Genomic DNA, 21,241 nt, shown 5'->3' with positions numbered 1-21,241 from the left:
GTACAGCGTAGGGCATATCTGATTGGTCGATTGCAGCCGCCATCTTGTTGGTTCCCTCTCCATGGAGAATCACTTTTGAACTGCGATAACATTAAAAGATTGCCATCCAGCCTTCGGCTATTACAGATCACTGGATCTTTAGAAAGTTTGTTTTACTTTTATGGAGCGCCATTTGTGCCTTTACTGCCGTTGTGTTGACCTTTTTATGATTAAAGGCCCATTTACACTAGGACGACAACAATCGACGATAGATATAGGCATTTTTCCTACATAAAACAAAAGAAATCTAACAATTTGTTTTTTTTTTTGGTTTTTTTTTTGAATTAGTCAAAGGGACAACATCTTTAAAGGGGGGTTCCGGGTTTAAAATGAATAGTAAAAAATGTAAAATATATTTGTTTGTCTCTTGAACGGTAAAAGTTTCAATTTATATAAGCGCCCAGTGAAGCAGAACGAAGGCTGTGAAATGAGGCCAGATTACAAGTGCAGCTACGGCGATATGACACTGTGTTACAGAATAGGAAATTCGTGAAATGGTCAATCTTCCGACGACTCGTTATCATTAACCATATCAATTACTTTTGTAAAATTATACTTATCTGATGTAATTTTAATCGGTCTTCCCATTTATGAAGTCAATTTTCTATGAAAATTTATCAAAACAGTGAAAACTTAGATATGTTTGCACTTTACGTTTGCCGATTTTCGCACTGACTTAGGGAAAGCCTTCAAAATCAATGAAGCGTAACGTATACATTCCTGCTGAGCGAGGAGAGCGAGACGATGATACACGTGCTCTCTCTGCCCATGCTTGGCATCGTCACGTGATAAGCAGATACAGTATACAATACCAAACTGGTCGGGTCGAGTATACCCCGTTTATAATCACAACATAAACGATGTACAGTATTTGATTGAAGGTAGGTCGACTCGACCTACCGGAATGGTATAGATAACATAGCTCGAATGAGAGAGTTGGAATATTTGTAAACATAAGTATTGCTAATTTTAACAAGTGTAGCCTATAGTAAAAGGCCTGGTAGTATCAATTCGCATAGGGTCTACTACACTAGCTAGCTCAATTTTTAACTGGGCCGGATCGGCCAGGTCTCCTTCCTACTACCTGGTCTACTTGCTTGATGCAGTATCCGCTTTTTTGGAGAGTAAACTAGGCCTATTTTAGGCCTACTTAGACGATCGGGACACCATACGTGCGGACGGCGATCGGACCTTGTTTTGCCTCAATATTTACAGCCGATTTTGTAGAACGTTTTAGGTTTAGATTGTTTAGGAGTTTGGTTGATAGGATGGGTTTGGATCCACTGAGTTTTGTTATTTATGGGCCAATCGTTTAGTAGTAGGCTAGCTAGCCTAGGCCCATGATGGGCCCCAATGTTTTAAAACGTAGGGTAGCCATCGTGGCATGGAATCCCTAGTCAGAATGGCTCTCACCCATGACAAAAAATGATTTAGGCTAGGCCTAGCCTAGTACTTGAAGCCGATAATACGATCTGAACTATTCGAGGTATAAAAATAGTATAACTGTATACAATCTATATAATTTATAATCTGTACCATGGAGTAATCTGTACTAAATTTTGTATTTCATTAAATGTCAAATAAATATATGCTACTACTGTTATTATTACACTTTAGGCCTAGCTTAGAAAATCTACAAAAAATGTATTTCACAATGATCGGGTGGTCGTGGTTTGACAGGGGAGAGAGAGATGTAAATTAGTTGACAAACACAACGTACATGACGTCGCGAGTTTGGAATCCACTGATGACGTGATTTTGTGAATATCTCATGAATATTAATGAGCTTCCCTAAGCTGCTGAAAAACAGACTTTCCATGAATTCACCCTAAAATGTATATGAAATTTAATTTTTTAATTTCTCGTTATTACTTCTTCATTCTGACATGTCTATATTGTTATAATATTTTTTATTTAATAAATAAACGATATTTAAAAGCAATTTTAAACCCAGAATCCCCCTTTAAATTGATTGTAGGGCATTGTCTACTCACAAGTAATCAAGCGGATTGACACGATATGGTTTTATTTGAAACAACCCACGTGTTTTAAATGTGTGTTTTTAAAGTAATAAAATAGAAAAGTTTACGCGGCGGAACGAAAATGACAAACGAAACGGGTACCACTTCTTTTTCTAAGGTAACTATGTTATATAAATGTAATGTATTTCCATATTTATAAGTTGTGTTGTCTAATGACAACCAAGTAAAATTATAAACAATCTTTTTGCATATAAACATTAAATAATGACTGTATTTAGCTAGGCCTACCAAGGCTAGGCTAGTGACAGCGAGTGCTTGGACAGGCAGCCCTTTGCATATGCGCTCTGTGTACTGTGATGTGAAACAATGTCTACCGCCCTCTGTTGGCAATGTAATTATATCTGATGGCTGTATATAAATTTGCTATGCTCGGCCATTCAATTTGCACTTAGTATATAGCATACAATTTGTAACTATTTGTTTTACTATTATAGGGATGTTTTGCATTCAAAAGTAAAAAGAAGAAACAGTTAAAATCGGGTAAGTGTAAATGATATTACTTATTATTTTAATAATAACTAGATTTGAACTCGTCACTACGGACGAGTTAGGTTATCCGCAGCGCAAAAGCCACGTGCACGTCATACGTTAGAATATTGCGCGCAGAAAAACGATTATGCCATTGTAAAAATGTTAGTGCGCTCTCTATTTTGCGTCACGTCAAAGTATATACGGTATACACTATACAGTCGGAGAGCCGCGTTGGGAAATATGACCGTTATCGCTGAATTTTCGACTTCGCATGACGTCATAAATTTTAGAAGCCCTCTCTCGGCACAGAAGTATCAACGTTTCGCGCGAAAACATTAGCATAAAGTATACGTCATTTAATAGCTGTTTAATAAACATTAGTAGGCGAAAAATTAACCATATATGGTAAGATCAGTTCCTTATATGTTTAAGATGTCGCAGGTCACCTAATTTTCTGAATAATTTGTTGGATTTGTTGTCAGCGACAATTTCTTTCCAAAGTTCATGTGCGTCCGTCAAAACTGAAGTTTTCTAACAGGTGTTTGTTTACAAATTTTCCATTAGTGGGATTTGCATCCCATACAGTGAATTACCAAAAAACCGACGTATATGGATAGAGTAAGTATCAATAGTCTGTTTTACGTTAAAATTGGCTTGAAACCCTATTTAAGCTTCCTATAGCGAACATTTTAAAAAAGGTCCTCATGTCATATATTGTTACGTCTCGCGGCACTAGTTCCGTCGTGTGTGGTGCATGGTGTGTTGATTGTGGTTGTTGTAGGTGAGTATATGCACGACCTGGTGGATCGTTGTCGTATTATATCGGCCTAGGCCTAGTAACATGTTCTGTTAATAATTTAAATACTTTAGTTACAATTTAGTATTATTAAAGTATCGTTACAATCCTACTCTATATTGAAGATGCATTTGGAAGTTTTAAAAAGATAATTAAGCAAATCGCAGCCTGATACAGGTATAGGCCTACCTATTCTATATAGTTAAATATTTATTAATAGTAAAATTATTGACAACTGAGGGGTACAATTTATTTATAATATTAATAATTATTACAATAAACAGACATAAGGAAATTTTGTATTTGCTGCTTTTTCATGGTAGGCCTATATCTGAAAATGTTTTCAGGTTGTTGAATAATTATACTGTATAACGATGCAATGTTTTGTTCATATCATAGTGACAATTATTTAAATAGTTTCATTCATTACATTTCAGCTATTCATTTTCCTTTTAGGTTTTTTGTTGGTATCAAGACTCGACGATTTTCTGTCTCGTTCTTCAATATGAGGCTGGACGGTGGAAGCTGTAATGGTTTTCTCGATTTCAATATCATTGCTGCAGCTGATAGTTTTTCATTTTATTCGCTAATAATAATATAAATTAAACATATACATTCATGCGCATTCAAGTTTTAGAAGCGTTTCAGATCAGTCAATGATAAGATATAAATTAAGTTGCAATTGATTGATTGATTTACTTTATTAACCAGAGTCACACAGATACATACAATATAAACATATAAAACAATCATAAAATCAGTACAACCGTAAGACTCACGTAAGTTAATATGATATAGGCTAAGGCCTAGCTAGTTTGTTATGTTTGATGAACAAGGTGCTATTTAAATAATATATACAGTAGTAGTAGTATTTACTATTTATATCAGTATTGTTTGAAAGATATTTGTATTAAAAACTGCTTTTTCACATTCTGTATACGTTAAAAAAAAATTGGTTGCTTGTGTGAAATGCAAGTTGTATCTAATAAAGTAATATTTATATACAAGTAAATGATGGACTTATATTTTTATATCTTGGTTTCAGCTGGGCCCATAATTATCTTTTTTAAAAACATGACCATATAAAAATACACGTTTGAGTCTCTGAAACAAACATGCCCGATTTTATAAAACATTCCCCATATATAAATTGAAAATGGGTTATTTATTTTTATTTTTCCATTTATTGTTTTTTTAACAGTTTTTTATTTGTTCTGGGCCTAGTTTCTCCTTCAGGCTTCTTCTTGCTTGGTATATGAGCAGAGCTGGGATAGACCTACCACCAGCCTAGACTATAGAATATCCAGCTACTATTATTAACACTCACTAGGGTAGGCCTACCTATCTAATATTAGTATTATATCAGAATTACTCAGCCTAGCTAGGCCTAGAAAATACTATTTTTAGGCCTAGCTAGGCTAGAAATCAAGTAAGTAATTATAGTAGGTAGCCTTTCCTAGCTCAGAAACCAAATAGAACAATAATCGGGGAGCAAATTGAAATCTTAGGCCTATGACGTAATACGCCTGCATGAAAACCGTATTGAACACAGACACGATTCGGTCCGGGACGATTCGTACCAGCTTCGTAAAACGTAAACAAAGTTTCAAAATGGCGATTTTTCGATCGAAACAGAACAGAAATGTAGTAGGTTTGGTTTGATTAGTGGGAGTTGCATCCCAAGAAAGCTTAAAATTAGATTTTTATTTTAATAGATAGCTTAATAGTTTATCTTGAAAGGATTTTAAATTCGCTTTGAAACCTTATCTAGAAAATATGAAATTTAATGATTTTTTACCATCATTTAAAAAAAAATTAAAGTAAAAAAGTTTATACATAAAATAATGATATTTCTTGAAACAAAAAATCTGTGGAATTTAGATCACAGTTTTTATCATTATTTACGCTTGTAGTTCAACTATTGAAATACGTTTATTGATTTCATTTAATATCAAAATTATACCATTTTCTAAGTGTACTAAAATAGCAAAAATTCCAACATTTTCCACGAAGCGCGCCCTCACAATGAATGAAATCAGTGATGCGTTACCAACGCGGCTTTCCGACTGTATATTCTGTATACGTACTACATACAGTGCAGAATAGGTGAAAATAAGGGACCCAAGTTATTGACGCTTTTGGACATGATGACGTCATCACAATTTAAAAAATGGTAGATTATGCGAAAGATAATTGATTGGCCTAGACAATATAACAAAATGGGGGGAAATGGAATACGGATAAGTGGAGATGCGCTCTATTAAATGTGATGAGCTATGCGAAAGAGACAAAAATCCTATATTTTATATTCGAGTGGCCATACGATGACGTCACAATGTCTGGTTAGCCATATCGATGCATGATTCGATATCTACAACTCATCAACTTCCAGAATATGCAATTTAAAAAAAGTTCACCACGTAGTTTACAATCTATGACTGTTTTAAAAAAGGCAAAATTTTGACAAATTTTTTAACTTTTTCATTAAAAACGCGCGCAAATTGTTTAATTCTACGTGCTCGTATGACGTGATTTTAAGTCGAAATTGATTGAAAATTGGTAAATTTACTAGAAAAGGCTGAAAAAACAAAAATCAAGCAAAAAAAAGATGTTTTTGCGCTACGTGCGCACGTGCGCGTAAAAATATTGCGCACGCGTGGGAATTTTTGAAATGCTCAAAATGACCTGAAACGCGTAGAAAGTTGATTAGAAATTGATTTTACGCATTCTGAAATTTTAAACGCGCGTGCGCGCGTAACTTTCTGTGAAACATGCCATTTTTAATCCATAGAAAGTTTGCACTTGATATGACTTAAATGTTCACCAAGTGTCATTACAAAATGACTTTTGGTTTTTAGTCTATGTTAAATACGCAAAATTCATAAAATCGCGCGTAGCTTACGCTGCGCGACTCTAAAGTAAAAAAACGAACTGTCCTGCACTTCTACAGATAGAGGTAAATCTTCTGACAAAGTTATACGATGTAATGTTGATCAGAATTTGAGATACACGTGACACAAAATTCTGGGAAAGAAAGAAGAATAACATAGAAAAAAAAAAAAAAAAAAAAAAAGATCCTGACAATAACAAGGGGTTATCCGCCAAGTGCGGATAACCAATAAATACATAATTGAAATTAGCACTGCTGACTCTTAGTCTTATATGGCAGCCCCTGCATCTAGTATCTTCCTCAGACATTGGCTTATGCCTTTCCTCAATCAAGGTGCTTTAAACAGTCCTGGCTTTGTTTGCATCAAACCTGTTAGTGACGGTAATTATCGCTGTTGATTTCGATTGAATAAAAAAAAATAATAACAATACAAAACTGTATTTATTTTATATTGTTAAACTGAACTATTAACTTTCTTATTTGTTTATCCATTCTGTCCTGCGGCCTATCTGAAAGGTGATTAATATTTTTTTTTTTTTACAGAAAATTATTTTCAAAATCCTGATGGAAGCGCAACAGCAGGAAGTAAGATTCGTGCTGCAACTTATAGGGAATTGTGGGATACTATTCATGATGATTTGGAGGTAAATTTATTATCCCCCCTGCCCCCCCTCCTCAATAAACATATACCAGGAGCTTTTTGTAAATTGAAATTCTTGTTTGTTTGGACTAAAAACTACAGGGCTGTACGCAGGATTTTATTTGGGTGGGTGCAGATTAATATATACCTCTCTTGCAACCTGTGGCGGACCCAGGATTTTGAAAATGGTGGTGGGTGGGGTGCCAGGGGGAAGGGTCTAAAAGTATTGAAATGAAGTGCTGACCTTAACTTGATGTCCTATATTTTGCATTACAATTTGTTAAATTTAGAGGGGGCCCTTTTGAATCAGCCTCTGGTAACTATTGACAAATTGTAAGGTATTTCTAATTTTGATTGCAGGGGATGGAAGAAGAAGTCTATGACAAGATATTTGATGAGTTAATACATTTTCTAAAGCAATCTCATGACGTATTTGGGTTAGAGGAACATAAGGGTAAACATCTCATTAATGAAGTACCAACTGCAGCATTGATTACAGGTATTATATTATAAACATACTGTTTTGAGTGACAAATTATGCATCTTGATACTGTATCCAACCAGTTTGCCGACTCCATGAGATGATCAGTTCAATCAAGTCCTTCAATTATTCTATTGTGGTTTTCGCTGCATAAGCCTAGCTAGGTGGCATGGCGTTATCACCTCGTAATGTTCCCATTGAATCACCCCTTTCACCCTATACTAATTGTAGTTTTCTTTTTCATTTTTGCAGCAACTGTGCGATATATATTTCATATATTAATAATAATAATTTAATTTTCTTTATTAGGTGTCAACATGCCAGACCACAATACCATATATTCTAATTTGGTCAATCAATTAAAGGATGGAATTACACCGTACATTGCTCAGCTAGCATCCAAAGATTGTCCCAACATCAAGTCACTTTTAGCTAAGCTTGTTGCCCAATTAATGCAGACTAGTGATATGGTGAGTCAGACTAGTTTGACAAAAAGTGTGATGTACTACTCAAATATGGTAGTGATAATACATCATCATGTCCATATATGGGTACATCACATTTTTTTGTCACATAAAGTTTGATTGTGTAGACAGAGCTTTATATTCTTTATATTTACTCAATATTATTCCTAAAGTAATTCTGATTTATCTTCTTTTTTTTACTGCAGTTAGATGATGATGAAGATGAGATTGAGATTAAAAAAGTCCCATGTACAATGTCTGTACTCTGTTCCTGGTATCATCATGCAACTATGAAGGTTCTAAATCTTTACATATTTTGAGTATCCTGGTATGATTGGTAAAGGGAAAGGAACATTATTATCCAAACATTATGACTTGGGAGGCTTTATAAAATTGTGACCAAACCATAGAGGGTGCTTTCATTTTTAAATGTATCCAAACATATAGGGTGATTTCAAGCTCTAGAAACTCACAATATCATTATCTTTCATGGTTGATTTCAGATGTCACCTGTCAAGAAGCAGTCCAGATCGCCTAGAAAAAGGTTGTCTAAGGCTGCAGACTCTGACGTTTCCTTTCCACAGTTCCCGCCTATTGTTGTTATCATTGAAGATTTAGAAGGCTTCACGTCTCATGTTCTACAAGACTTCATTATTATGTGCAGGTAAACAAACAGAATGCTATTCTTATTCTTTATTGCTATAACATTAATAAACACAACAAACAAACAACTACAAAGTAAGTGGCAGGAAACACAAAAGGGAACTAAATCCCCTCTTACCGAGTAGAACATTAGGATAAATAAAGCATTTAAATTAGTATATCAGTAAAAATCTAAAATTCATAAAAACTCCAAATCTGGCAGCACCTATTGGAGAACAATGTATAACACTTTACTCAGAGAGGAAATTGATTTTGATTTTAAACAAGAATGTTGGAAAATTATCAATTATAAACGATAGGGCATTTATGCATTTATTACATAAATATTAAATAAATGTTTATCTGAATTTGTATTTTTCATTTCTTTTCAGTCAAAATATTAAGCAGCTTCCGATAGTGTTACTTTTTGGTATTGCGACATCCGTATCCGTCGTACATCGTCTTCTTCCTCAACACGTATCATCCTTACTTAGCATTGAGAAGTTTCAATCTAAGTCCTCTACCGATTATCTATCAGAGGCCATTCAAATGGTTGGTGAAATAGGTTGTTTTGCATTTTCTTGATTAGCTTTAAAACTTTTTGTTTGTTTTATTAATTTCCACACATAATTAATAAGATAATTAAATTACAATAAACATCATGATATAAGAGAGATGTGTGGCTGTTCCCTGTTCATTTTCATCGCCGCAAGTTCCCAAAATCATCATGTTGATTATCATGGAACTGGAAGTCAGTGTGGTGACAGTTTAATCAATTAGCTATTATTGATTGCCTATTATTGATTGCCTGTTATTGATTAGCTATTATTGATTACCTATTATTGATTACCTATGATTAATTATTATTGATTACCTATTATTGATTACATATGATTGATTAGCTATGATTGATTACCTAGTATTGATTACATATGATTGATTACATAATGATTGATTAGCTATGATTGATTAGCTATGATTGATTACCTATGATTGATAAACTATTATTGATTACCTATGATTGATTACCTATTATTGATTACCTATTATTGATTACCTATTATTGATTACATATGATTGTCTACCTATTATTGATTACCTATTATTGATTAAATATGATTGATTAGCTATTATTGATTACATATGCTTGATTACATATGATTGATTAGCTATGATTGATTGCCTATTATTGATTACATATGATTGATTACCTATTATAGATTAGCTATGATTGATTACCTATGATTGATTAACCCTTCGTAAACCAATAATCAATCACGTTATATCTTTTTAGACGCTACTCAACCCAGATCATCCATTTCGTCTCGGACACAAAGTTTTCCAACTTCTTTTGGATCTTTTTCTGTTTCATGATTTCTCAACAACCAGCTTTATCAAACGATTACAGGTAGTTCCTGTGTATAATTTTACTAGTCACTAATGCTTGTAGTAAACGGTATATTTATTTATTTTATAAAAAAATGGAAATAACCCAAGAGGAAACCATGGGCCAATGGCCCAACATAGAAGGGTGTCTAGCTCAGATCTAGAAAATTCAGATATCAAGATCTGAGTTTTCTAGTTCCAAAATGGAACTAGAAAACCCAGATCATCGTTCCATTATTATCAGAGGGTAGCTTGTTTGAAATACTACAGTATTATACGTTTTTTTACTAATAATAATAATTATTGTAACTTGTAGTAGCGGCCTATGTTAAATCATAAAGAAATACAGTATACACCTTTTAAAATGTAGGCTTAGCATTTAGGCCTAGCCTAGCTAAGCAAACTCAATTCAAGGCTCAACGTGTGGGTGCTATCGCGATGTACCGCGAAGAGTAGGTCTGGCCCGGGTACTAGACTATAATTGGTCAACTCGTACCCAAATAACTCATACCTATTCCCAACTTGGCTAACTCGTACCTCAACCAACTCGTACATACCTAATTTTAAGCCTACATTTTAACGGTAACATGCACTGTATTTTATGATTTAAGCCATAGGCCGCTTCTACATGTTACAATATTAGTAAGAAAACACAGTACAGTAACACAGTAATCAGTTTCAATAATACTCTAGTATTTCAAATGACATACCTTCTGATTAATAATGGAATGATCCAAATGACCTACCAGCCAATCATATGATGATCTGAGTTTTCTAGATCCATTCTGGAACTAGAAAACTCAGATATTGATATCTGAGTTTTCTAGATCTAGAAAACTCAGATCTATTTGAGATCTGAGTTTTCTAGACACCCAACACAGAAGTGGGTAGCTTTTAAAACAATTTAATAAACATTTAAAAATATACAAAAACAGTATAAGTTTATGTGTTGATCAAAATGTGTGTTTGATTTTCAAATAGTTTTCCATGATGGAGCACTTTTTTAGCCAATCAGCAAGTGTGTTATGTTGTAGACAACAAGATGTGGCCTCCCGTGTCCAGAAGTTGAACAAAGATGATGTTGATATGATTCTACAACTACAGTCTGTCAAAAGGCAAGTTGTCTGATAATAAATGTTACAGATGTTGAATTCAATTCAATTCAACATTTATTTCGACCAAAATCAGCAAACACCAACATCATGTATTAAAACAAAACAAAAAACTACAAAGTATCATTTGGTCGAGGGATGACAAAGAGACTGTACTAGATATTAACACTGATACTATATAGGCTTTTTAACAATAGGGAACTGTCGATTTACAACAACCAAAGTATATCATGTGTATATTCTCTGTGTACGGGATATTGGAAAATGTTTCTTGTTTACCATCTCGACACAGGTTAGGGGCTTCTAGGTCCAGGCAATAAACAAATGGCAAATTGCAAGCTCCCTAGTTTAAGATGCAAAGTATAATTGCTAACAACATCATTACATTCAATATTGCAGATACATTCCACAACTCAAAGGAGAAAAGCAGGTACTAATTAAGAAGAACTTGGCTGAAGCAAAGGTAAGCATGCCTTTTATACTATACAATATATTTATATATTAGACTACGTTAAACACAGACATTGTGTGTCATTATGTTAAACATAGTTTTTCTATTTTAAAATCCACAGATTGCTATCACTGAAATGGCCAATGTCATGTTTTCCCATGATACAACATTTGTACCCATCATGCATTGCCTTCACATCATCACCTGCAGTCTACCGAAACACCCATTGGGTAAACAACTACGGGAGTTGTATGCCATGTGTCTGGAAACGTCCATTGTAAACACAGAGGAGTATCAGCATGCCAATAATCTTGCTAGGTAGGGTTCAGATTGTTGGAGGATGAAAATGTTATTAGAAGCATTGTTAATAGAAGATTAAATGCTTAAAGTATACATTTTAGAAAAGTGAGAAAAAAGGTGTTTTTCATTAGCTTGTTTATCCATTGTTATTTTTTTATTTAGCGCGACCAGCGTGTGTATTTTTTTGTATATTTTCCCATCTAAAATATGACATGACTGTATGCCAGGTGCTAGGAAAAATTATTTTCTTTTTACAAATATGAAGCTGAATCGCCATTATTAAAAGTGCTGGAGAACGGAAATGGTTCCTCTACTTTCCTCTTTGTTTTTTTAAGGCGCTATTATTATTATAGTATATGTATGAATGTTTGTCTTTTTAGAATGTTTGCAAGAGATGAGCTTATCAGTTTGCTAGGTCAATGTGAGGTCAAGCTAAGAAGCTGCAGCAAGCTACATGCTGAAGCTGATAAACTTGATGATTTCAAGTCACGATTGATCAAACTTGGCGGTAAATGAAATCTATATTACTTGAAAGTTTCAGTTGAAGTGTATTATACAAAAAACAAATGCTTGTAAAGCTCTGTCTACACTATCGAACTAGTTTAATGTACCCAAATATGGTTTAAATATGGCTTAAGACTAAGTAAATATATAAATAAAAGTTTCTTTTCAGATAGCTGTAATGATTTTGTTGAAGAGGAAGAAAAGGTGGAACCAGAACCAATGGAGGAGACGAAAGAAACAGGAAGGAGAGAGAAAACAACGTTAAGGAGTCTTCAAAAGAAATTGATGGAATCCGCAAAGAAATCTAGAAAACTGACCAAGTATGAAGCTCTTCGGGATGATTGTATGACATACCTGCAAGAAATGTTCAGGTAAATGGATTGAATGTTGTATTTAATGTCAAATGTTGTGTTTATCCAGGACAGCTTAGTAATGTGTTGTGACCTGCATTAGTTAACATTTGTTATTTGTTTGTTTTTTTCAGGAATTATTTAAAATGTCCACAAAGCATGCCACTGTATGAAGTGTATTACTGTACAGCTGTGTCAGAGGTCAGACATCACATCAATGCATCACCAAGAGCTGCTCTGCAAACTGCCCTTAGCAACCCACATTACTATCTTCAGGTAACTACTTTCTTCTGCTCAACCATGAGTAGTTTAATGAAAATAAATGCTCTGCTTCATCTGTAAGGTTCATTCATTCGGAAATCCGATTTACCAGTGAATTTGACAAAAAAAGTGTGATGTGCCCAAATATGGTAGTGATATGACATCATCATGTCCATATGGGCACATCACATTTCATTTTCATTTGTCAAATAAAATTTCATGGTGTAGACAGAGCTTAAAGCAACAATAAAAGAATATATTTTATCTTGTGTCATCTACCGTTGTTCGTGTCCAAGAACCTCACAAACACTATTAAAAATGGCTAATGAAAGTACAGATTTATAATAAAATACAAATGCTTTAATCTTTTCTGTTAGTGTAAGTGTTGTAAGACTGATTCAGGCAGAATGGTGGAATCATTCCCAGATCTTTGTATCATCTACAAGCTTCATCTAGAATGCGGCCGTTTTATCAATCTCTTTGATTGGCTACAGGTATTCATTTATCCATTTCTCACATTTTGATCTTTTAATCTCTTGATATTTTGAGTCCTTTCTAAATCTTGGATTCCCACTTGGACACAACACAGGGAGTAAGTATTGCAACTAATTTGCGCATAGGTCCTTGTGTTGCCTCCAAGTGGAATCCAATCTTAGCATTATATATTTTCAAAATTTGGCCAGTTTGATAAAAAATTTTTGTTTTATGCCTGTTTTAAATGTTTTTATATTTGTAAGTATCACTATCAGTATCGATTTTGATATTCAATAACATGAAATAATAATGCTTTCCCTTTATTTCACATTTGTATCAAGCTTTAGCCATTATTATCTAAATACTTTGGGGAACACATAAGATACCACAAACATGACTTTACTACCGTTTGATACAAAATGGGTTATAAATAAGAATTTAAATCTTTCTTTAAAAGGCTTTCATCACTGTAGTAAAAGGAGGAAGCTGTGAGAATGAAGATGAAAACAGTGACGAAGACGAGGTTTTACAGTATCCTTTCAAAAATTAAAAACTACAAAATAACATATTCAAAGTCTGATTTTATTAATCTTCATTTTTCATGTTTTTTGGTTTTTATTGTTTAAGTTTGGCCTTAACTTGGCGTAAAGTGCACGTTTTATACGTGCTGTATCGGAGCTTCAATTTCTGGGATTCATCAAACATACCAAAAAGAAAACTGATCATGTGGCACGGTTGACCTGGGGTGGATGCTGATTGGTTAAATGGAATATGGCTGACTGGTTACAATAAATACTGATGATGTGCATGAGGTGAGAAGACAGCTGTTGACAATTTCACAATATCCTACAACTTCAAATGAATGCTACAACTTCAAATGAATGCTACAACTTCAAATGAATGCCAACAGATTTGTACAGTACACAGGATTATTTATTTATTCTTTATAATGAAAACAAAAATAAAGACACTTACACATTGTTCAATATTGATATTAAAGATTTTGATATTTTGTTTACTTATAATAAACTTGCAATGATGACACCTTGAAGTACTGTGACATTATAGTTTGAAATGTAATCTCATTGTTCACTGCCATTTTGATAAATTTGGCCAGTATAAAAAATGTATTGCAGTTACTAAAACTAAGAAGCACAAAAAAGAAATTGTATCTCCAACAGTGGTAGGAAAAAGGTCCTTCGGCGTCTGCACAATAAATTGCGTTTAATTGATCTGAGCTTTAGAAAAGTCCATTTCAGGGTGCTGTGCCATGAATCTAAAACAAAGACAATGAAAAAATATATAATATATTAGAATTTCACAGGTAATGAGGTCATAGCTCAGGTTAATTTATCGATGATTCAGCCAAATATAAAATGAATGTTGATTTACTTTTGAAGCATTTCTTGTTTCTTTTGGTCATCTGATGTCGGTAATCCCATTTGTTTCTGACGTTGATCATACATCATTTTCTCTACCATTCCCCTCGTCTCTCCGTCTAAATCACTCAACTGTAAGATAAACCGATTTTAAAACGTTGCCAATCAAAACCTATTATCTTTTAGTTCTTAAGCTCTGTCTACACTATCAAAAAAGTGTGATGTGCCCAAATATGACATCACCATGTCCATATATGGGCAAAGTGTTAAACTGATACTGCATGTTTGATTATTTGTTGGAATATAACACGTACCTTTGAATTTTCAGGTTGAACTTTTTTCGTGTTAATTTCCGGATCAGTTACTAATAAGCGGCTCCACCATTCCATTTGATTCACCTAATAATAAAAACAAAAATCTATCAAATATAATTGCCTTCCGATGATAGTCTATATATTTTGATTATAAATAAATGCTGAATTGGTATTTCTACTACGAAAGCATTACCTTTTCCATATTGAGTACAATAATACAACTATCTTGCAGTGTCCAAAAAGATTCTTCTAATTTTATTTCTTTGTTGAGCTCTCCATTAATAATTGGAGGGTGTCCTTTCAGACCAACTTTCAGGGTACGTTTTGTAAATTCTACAATCACATCTCGAGACTTGATTTTTTTTATCGGTGAAGGAACACGGACCTAGAAAAAGTAATTCGAATTTTCAAGCAACTGACTGACTAGGCAAGCGATATCAATTTATGGACCATTCTCCCCTACAATAGTGTATCGCACTTCACTCCCTGACCCAACTTGGTTGTTATGGAAGGCCAAGTGTGACATAAAATACTTACATCTAACTCTTGAAGAGTCTGTGTCCAGCTATATGTGTCCAAGTCGCATCCATTTCCAGAATTGGGTTTCAGTTTCCCCTTATCATCTTCATCCTCTTCCTCGTCATCTGACTGAATATTGAAGATACCAATTAATTATTAATGTATAATACTTAAAATAATTATTCAATTCACTGGATAAAAATAAAAAATGAAATAATTACCGCATCTTTTTTCTCTGTAATCTTTTCCTCTTTGGCATCAGCAGAAGGCTTTTTCTCTGGCTTTTCACTTTTCTAAAATAAAAAAATAATCAAAAATAAATAATGTACAACTTATTCTCTTGTAACCCAGTTTTTAAATCAACGCACAAACGTTGTATTTATCATCTTCCTTTGAGTATAGTCGCACTGAAAAAGTAAAAAATCAAATACATATACAGTACAATGATGTGGATAAAAGAATCAGCAAGCAGGGGATAATGGAGTCAACAGTGTGAAGAGTCAACTCTAAAGCTCTGTCTACACTATCAAACTTTATGTGATGTGCCCATATATGGACATGATGATGTCATATCACTAAATACCATATTTGGGCACATCACATTTTTTTTTTCAAACTAGTGTGATAGTGTAGACAGAGCTTTAGGCCATTTATTTCAATAAGGTACAACAATAATTCTTTGTTGCATACTTCGCTATCAATTTGTTTCTGTAACTGTTCAGCTTCTTCGTCCGTTATTTCTTTAATTTCTGCCGTGTCGGATGACGTAGCCGCCGCTGCTGTTTTTTCAGCTTCTTTACGCTTTTTCTCCTCTCTGGCTTTCTTTGCTGCTTCATTATCTTCCTGTTTTTTCTTTTGTGTTTCAATTGCTTTCTTCTGATGTTTCTTTAAGCTATCCATTACAAGCTGTTTTTATAAAAGATAACATTACATTTAATTTTAGTAATTACAAGGAATCGTTCAATAATTAACTATATTAATTATAGAGGCCACTTCACTCCTTACTAAAAAATCCTACCTGTTCAGCTCGTCCCTTTTCAGCTCCTGTAAAGAAATCAGTTTTTCTTCTTAGAAACGAAAAAAATGTGTCGATCAACTGAAAGAGAAAGTAAATGAGTGAGAAAACGTACTTAATTACTGGTTAAAATATTAATATGCTTAAGCAAACAAGTACATATGGCTAGGCCGACTGGTAACCATCTCGTGGCCACAATTCGGGCAATCCAACCCGCGTGGTCACCGCCACCAGTATCGATTTTGCTGGACTCTTCTTAGCCTAGCCAGTTCATCTATATATTATGAAATGTACTAAAAATTACACAATATGCACTATTGTAGTTATTCAGTATATAACAGACAACTTACCTGCTGTACTCCACCCTCATGCTGCTGAGCCATTGCCAGCAACATCCCATCAAAACGATCATCATCTCCAGTCACCGCCATGATTAAAATGTGTTTGATGTGTGTGCGATATGGTGGGTTTTTTTTGGTGGATATGGAAGGCAAAATGTGCCAAATAGTGCTATAGTGTTAAAGGCGGCAGCAGGTCCAGTATGGTCAAGTAGCGGACAGAGCGCGTGCATCATCAAGATGTAGGCCTATTACGCATTAAACTATAACAGTATGAATAATAACGATGAAGAATGTTAAGATCTACTGTTGACGCATACATCATAATGTTCACAACGGTATTGATATAAGACTTCAAGTTATAAAATCAAGACGCATACGACAAAGCATATGATTGAAAATTACTAATTAAAACGAATTGATCAATTTAAAACCCCGGTGTTTTAAGCATCACCCATGCCAAGCCAAAACACACAAAAAGAAAGAAAAATGCTATACAAAAAATTATGATTGAAAATTGGACCTGTCGAGACTCAGTGTTTCAAGCACTATACTAGGACGCAATGGAAAACCGAAAGGAAAATGTCACTCATACGTATGTGACACTCCGGCGTGTGATATAAACACGGGATGGAGGAAATAGGGAATGTCACCCATGTGACACTGACCGGCGAGTGATATAAACACGGGATGGAGGAAATAGGGAATGTCACCCATGTGACACTCCGGCATGTGATATAAACACGGGATGGAGGAAATAGGGAATGTCACCCATGTGACACTCCGGCGTGTGATATAAACACGAGATGGAAAGGAATGTCACCCATGTGACACTGACCGGCGAGTGATAAACGGGATGGAAAGGAATGTCACTGATCGGCGAGTGATAAACACGGGATGGAGGAAATAGGGAATGTCACCCATGTGACACTCCGGCATGTGATATAAACACGGGATGGAGGAAATAGGGAATGTCACCCATGTGACACTCCGGCGTGTGATATAAACACGAGATGGAAAGGAATGTCACCCATGTGACACTGACCGGCGAGTGATAAACGGGATGGAAAGGAATGTCACTGATCGGCGAGTGATAAACACGGGATGGAGGAAATAGGGAATGTCACCCATGTGACACTGATCGGCGAGTGATAAACACGGGATGGAAAATCTAACACTGATGATGTCACTATATATGTGACACAATGATTGAATTGGCAAATTAAAATTATTTTTGTTTATCTCATTTTTTTTGTGGCATTCACTAATGCACTCGTAGCGTTCCATATCATGTTTCAGCGCTACAAATCTTAATTTAACGATTAACCAATCACAGCAAGGTGATGGTTGATTGATTTTAACCAAAAAGAAGACCCTTGACGACGGGATAAAAATGGCGGCGTCCTGGATGTAAACAAAAGTCGATTGAACAATCTGTTGAAAGTACTATTTGCAGTATTTATTTCTGATAAAATTATGCGAATGAATGAATAACGGGCATAGACTAGACCTAGGCCTACAAATAGTACAATGTATTCAGTATAGGTAGGCCTAGCTAGGCCTAGTGCCAGTGGTGTAGAATGTCTGCTCCGGACCTTCTTGCATGCTAATAAATACATTTTGTAGGAGGCCTTTATATTAAAATAACTAGCCTAGGCCTAACTAGAGGGCCTACCCTGCCTAGAGTATGCACTAGACCAGCATTTTTTTGATTGACCCTGCTGGCACCCTCTGGTCCTGGATCAAGTACGGTTCTGCTGCCACCAACAAACACGGTCATATTTACTAATCTTATAATTTTTTTTTCGTGTAGCAAAATCAAAATCATACAGTCAGTATGGATGAGCGCCATTGGTGGATTGCAACCAAAATCCAAGAATCTTTTCACATCGGTGGATTCAGTGACAATCCAACTCTGCTGGAAGATTTCCTCTGCGAGTCAGAAACGCTAGATTTAATCAATAAATTTTTGGGAGAAGGCGGACCAAATAAATTATTCTTCTACTCAGACCGACCACGAACAAGTGCATTAACACCAAGCGGCTTACAAAGCACAAGACAGTTACACGTCATAACTTCTCTTGTAACGTTAAAAGATGTTGATGTGGAACAAACGACAGTTTTATATTTGCTTCGGCACAATACCGACCGTGAAGTCGATCAAGTGCATATGGAAAAGGACATTTTCTGTGGAGAACTACGACACAGCGTTCTGGAAAATTTGAATACGTTGCTAACCGATATCTACCTACCATTGTTACGTGCTCAAACCGATTGGGGACATTGTACTCCGGAACAAGTAAGCCATTGTCTGAACAGTCTTGAGAAGCACACAGCTGCCCTGACGGAGACTGTCAAGGTACCAAGCACCGCTGCTCGCCAACAGGTAAATTCATCTCTCTATATAATATTTCAATGTGTTGATAAACTGACTGTAAAATGTTTATGTTGGCATTAAATTTACTACATGGAGTGGCTTTGCTATTTAAGTAAGTTTTTTTGTGTTTAATAGTCGTGTTTAATAATCGTTTTTTACTGTAAGTTTTGTTAATGTCATAGCAATTTATATTTAACATATTTCTTTAAATTCAACATTTTCTTTTTATAAACCTGAATGTTTTTAACATCTAGTTCCCACTAAAATAATTTTTTTTTTTGCATATCAGTAATTTTGTTTTTTTTAATGCTTTTTTAATGTTGTTACTGTAATATTTTTAAGTTTGCTTGGTATTAGTTTTTACTTTATTAACATTGACAGAATGCCTGGTGTCTACATGATGATGTGGTAAGATTCAATCATGCATGCAGTTAAAAATCAATATAATTTTTTTACTGATTTCTTGTATATCCCTACCCTGCATGTGCTAACATAATACTAGCAACAATGTTACACAAAACTTGCTATAAAATAAAATGGTCAAGTTTATTGTATTATTTCTCAGAAGTAATTATAATTGATAAATATAATTATATCTAGGGGTTGAACTTATGGCGTTCTATTGCTGATGCAACCTCTTGACCACTTGTGTCAAATAAATAAATGATATAAAAAAAAATGAAATAATACTACACTAACTTTTGACCATAGGCCATCATAGATAATAATTATTACCGTTCACTACAAACATGGATGCACATATTGAATTTTGGAAATACATTGGCATTTACTCTTTTGACACACCCACGCAGCCCTCCCCTCTTGTCCAGCCCCTCCCCTCTTGTCCAGCCCCTCCCTCCTTACAACTATCCTTATTTCGGGCACTCCACTTGTGTGTATGTATGTTTTAACCTACAATTTATTTGGGTTTATAAGTTAACTATTAAAATACAGTAATTGCATGACATTGGAACACAAAAATGAAATGTACACATTGCATATTAACATATCATAATATATCAGAATATATTTTCTTTCTGCATGTACTAGGGTCTACTAGGATCTTAGGTATTTTTATTGTTTTACTTTTACATGTTTGCAGTATGGAGAGCCGATAGTGCTTAGCACTCATGGAAATCCTCAGGGTGATGCACCGTTGTTATGTATTATATGTTGTTATTTGTGCCTGAAAATTGAATAAAATAAAATAATAAAAAAATAATCGAATCGTTTTCAGTATATTAAAAAATACTCTCATTAACATTATATTTTAGAATACTATTTAGCATAAATTTGAATATTTATTGCAGGTGTTACGTAGACCAGAGAACCTTGTCAGTAATGAGTTCAGTAAGCATCGGTCCACAGCCTACGATGGTAACATTATCTCAGAGTATGAAGCGTTAGTCACAGAATGGATCTCAACCATTGATAATGCTTTGACAGACGGTGGAGATGAAAGGTTGACATTTTATAATATTTATTTTTACCGAATATTTAATATATAATTATATTTTAAAATCCCTTTCTATACAGTTAAAAGAACAATATATGGAATAGGAAATTAAGCTCTGTCTACAATATCTGTCTGATATGTCCAATTATCGTAGTGATATGACATCATCATGTCCATATATGGGCACATCACATTCTTGTCACATAAAGTTTGATAGTGTAGACAAAACTTATTTATTTCCAATAGCACAATAGAGAGATTTAAGTTTATGAAAATAATTATTATTTCTTAAAGGTTTATGGATCCAAATTCTGGTCCTCTAACTGAACTTGAACGATGGAAACGACGGCAGAGAATGCTGACTAGTATCATGGAACAACTTAAGGGAAAAGAATGCAAGACTGTGATTGGTGTACTTATTAGCTCCAAGTCAAAGGTCATCAAGAAATGGAAGCTGATTGATGGCAGGTTAGTTGTAAACTGTACCTGCAGTTAGTAATCTTTTTTCCAATCCAATACAATAATTATAACTAATATATA

General features: G+C 34.5%; 3 protein-coding genes across 4 annotated transcripts in view; 2 read left to right on the top strand and 1 right to left on the bottom strand.

Moving 5' to 3' along the window:
• The first annotated feature begins 982 nt into the window (after positions 1 to 982).
• LOC144848661 (origin recognition complex subunit 3-like) lies at positions 983 to 14,363 on the top strand. 2 transcript variants are annotated; one of them, XM_078705495.1, is made up of 19 exons: positions 983 to 1,874; positions 2,018 to 2,178; positions 2,516 to 2,561; positions 6,782 to 6,882; positions 7,239 to 7,377; positions 7,669 to 7,829; positions 8,030 to 8,119; positions 8,327 to 8,487; positions 8,858 to 9,017; positions 9,760 to 9,873; positions 10,833 to 10,966; positions 11,363 to 11,426; positions 11,536 to 11,732; positions 12,095 to 12,222; positions 12,388 to 12,589; positions 12,703 to 12,844; positions 13,207 to 13,323; positions 13,761 to 13,834; positions 13,954 to 14,363. In XM_078705495.1, exons 2-19 carry the CDS (start codon positions 2,143 to 2,145, stop codon positions 14,057 to 14,059), a joined length of 2,172 nt encoding a protein of 723 aa, XP_078561621.1. In that variant the 5' UTR covers positions 983 to 1,874; positions 2,018 to 2,142; the 3' UTR covers positions 14,060 to 14,363. The 2 variants fall into 2 exon arrangements, with proteins under 2 accessions (XP_078561621.1, XP_078561622.1); XM_078705496.1 differs by lacking the exon at positions 983 to 1,874 and having other exon boundaries at positions 1,880 to 2,178.
• On the bottom strand, positions 14,087 to 16,996 carry LOC144848664 (nuclear migration protein nudC-like). The gene is made up of 9 exons (XM_078705501.1): positions 16,881 to 16,996; positions 16,534 to 16,611; positions 16,206 to 16,421; positions 15,737 to 15,808; positions 15,534 to 15,644; positions 15,190 to 15,381; positions 14,997 to 15,080; positions 14,696 to 14,814; positions 14,087 to 14,579 (listed from the first exon to the last, which is right to left on the bottom strand). Exons 1-9 carry the CDS (start codon positions 16,959 to 16,961, stop codon positions 14,528 to 14,530), a joined length of 1,005 nt encoding a protein of 334 aa, XP_078561627.1. The 5' UTR covers positions 16,962 to 16,996; the 3' UTR covers positions 14,087 to 14,527.
• Positions 16,997 to 18,705: 1,709 nt separating this feature from the next.
• The window catches only part of LOC144847567 (uncharacterized), a 52,695-nt gene continuing 50,159 nt past the window's right edge, over positions 18,706 to 21,241 (top strand). Inside the window, exons 1-4 of the mRNA XM_078703996.1 lie at positions 18,706 to 19,254; positions 19,627 to 19,653; positions 20,556 to 20,707; positions 20,996 to 21,169. Of these exons, the coding sequence (XP_078560122.1) occupies positions 18,706 to 19,254; positions 19,627 to 19,653; positions 20,556 to 20,707; positions 20,996 to 21,169 (902 nt within the window). The remainder of the gene's footprint in view (positions 19,255 to 19,626; positions 19,654 to 20,555; positions 20,708 to 20,995; positions 21,170 to 21,241) is intronic.

This window comes from Antedon bifida, chromosome 7 (assembly GCF_963402885.1).
Source record: "Antedon bifida chromosome 7, ecAntBifi1.1, whole genome shotgun sequence".
Lineage (NCBI taxonomy): Eukaryota > Metazoa > Echinodermata > Crinoidea > Comatulida > Antedonidae > Antedon > Antedon bifida.
The sequence above is the reverse complement of the archived record's forward strand: the minus strand, read 5'-3'. Positions and strand labels throughout refer to the sequence as shown.

Excerpts from the sequence above, each read along its gene's own strand:
- LOC144848661 (XM_078705495.1), top strand. The coding sequence starts at position 2,143 with ATGACAAACGAAACGGGTACCACTTCTTTTTCTAAG. Across the intron at positions 6,883-7,238 it reads CTATTCATGATGATTTGGAG|GGGATGGAAGAAGAAGTCTA; the intron begins GTAAATTTATTA and ends TTTTGATTGCAG. Across the intron at positions 13,324-13,760 it reads ATCTCTTTGATTGGCTACAG|GCTTTCATCACTGTAGTAAA; the intron begins GTATTCATTTAT and ends TTTCTTTAAAAG.
- LOC144848664 (XM_078705501.1), bottom strand. The coding sequence starts at position 16,961 with ATGGCGGTGACTGGAGATGATGATCGTTTTGATGGGATGTTGCTGGCA. Across the intron at positions 16,422-16,533 it reads AAAAGGGACGAGCTGAACAG|CTTGTAATGGATAGCTTAAA; the intron begins GTAGGATTTTTT and ends TTATAAAAACAG. Across the intron at positions 15,809-16,205 it reads AGAAACAAATTGATAGCGAA|AAAAGTGAAAAGCCAGAGAA; the intron begins GTATGCAACAAA and ends TTTTTATTTTAG.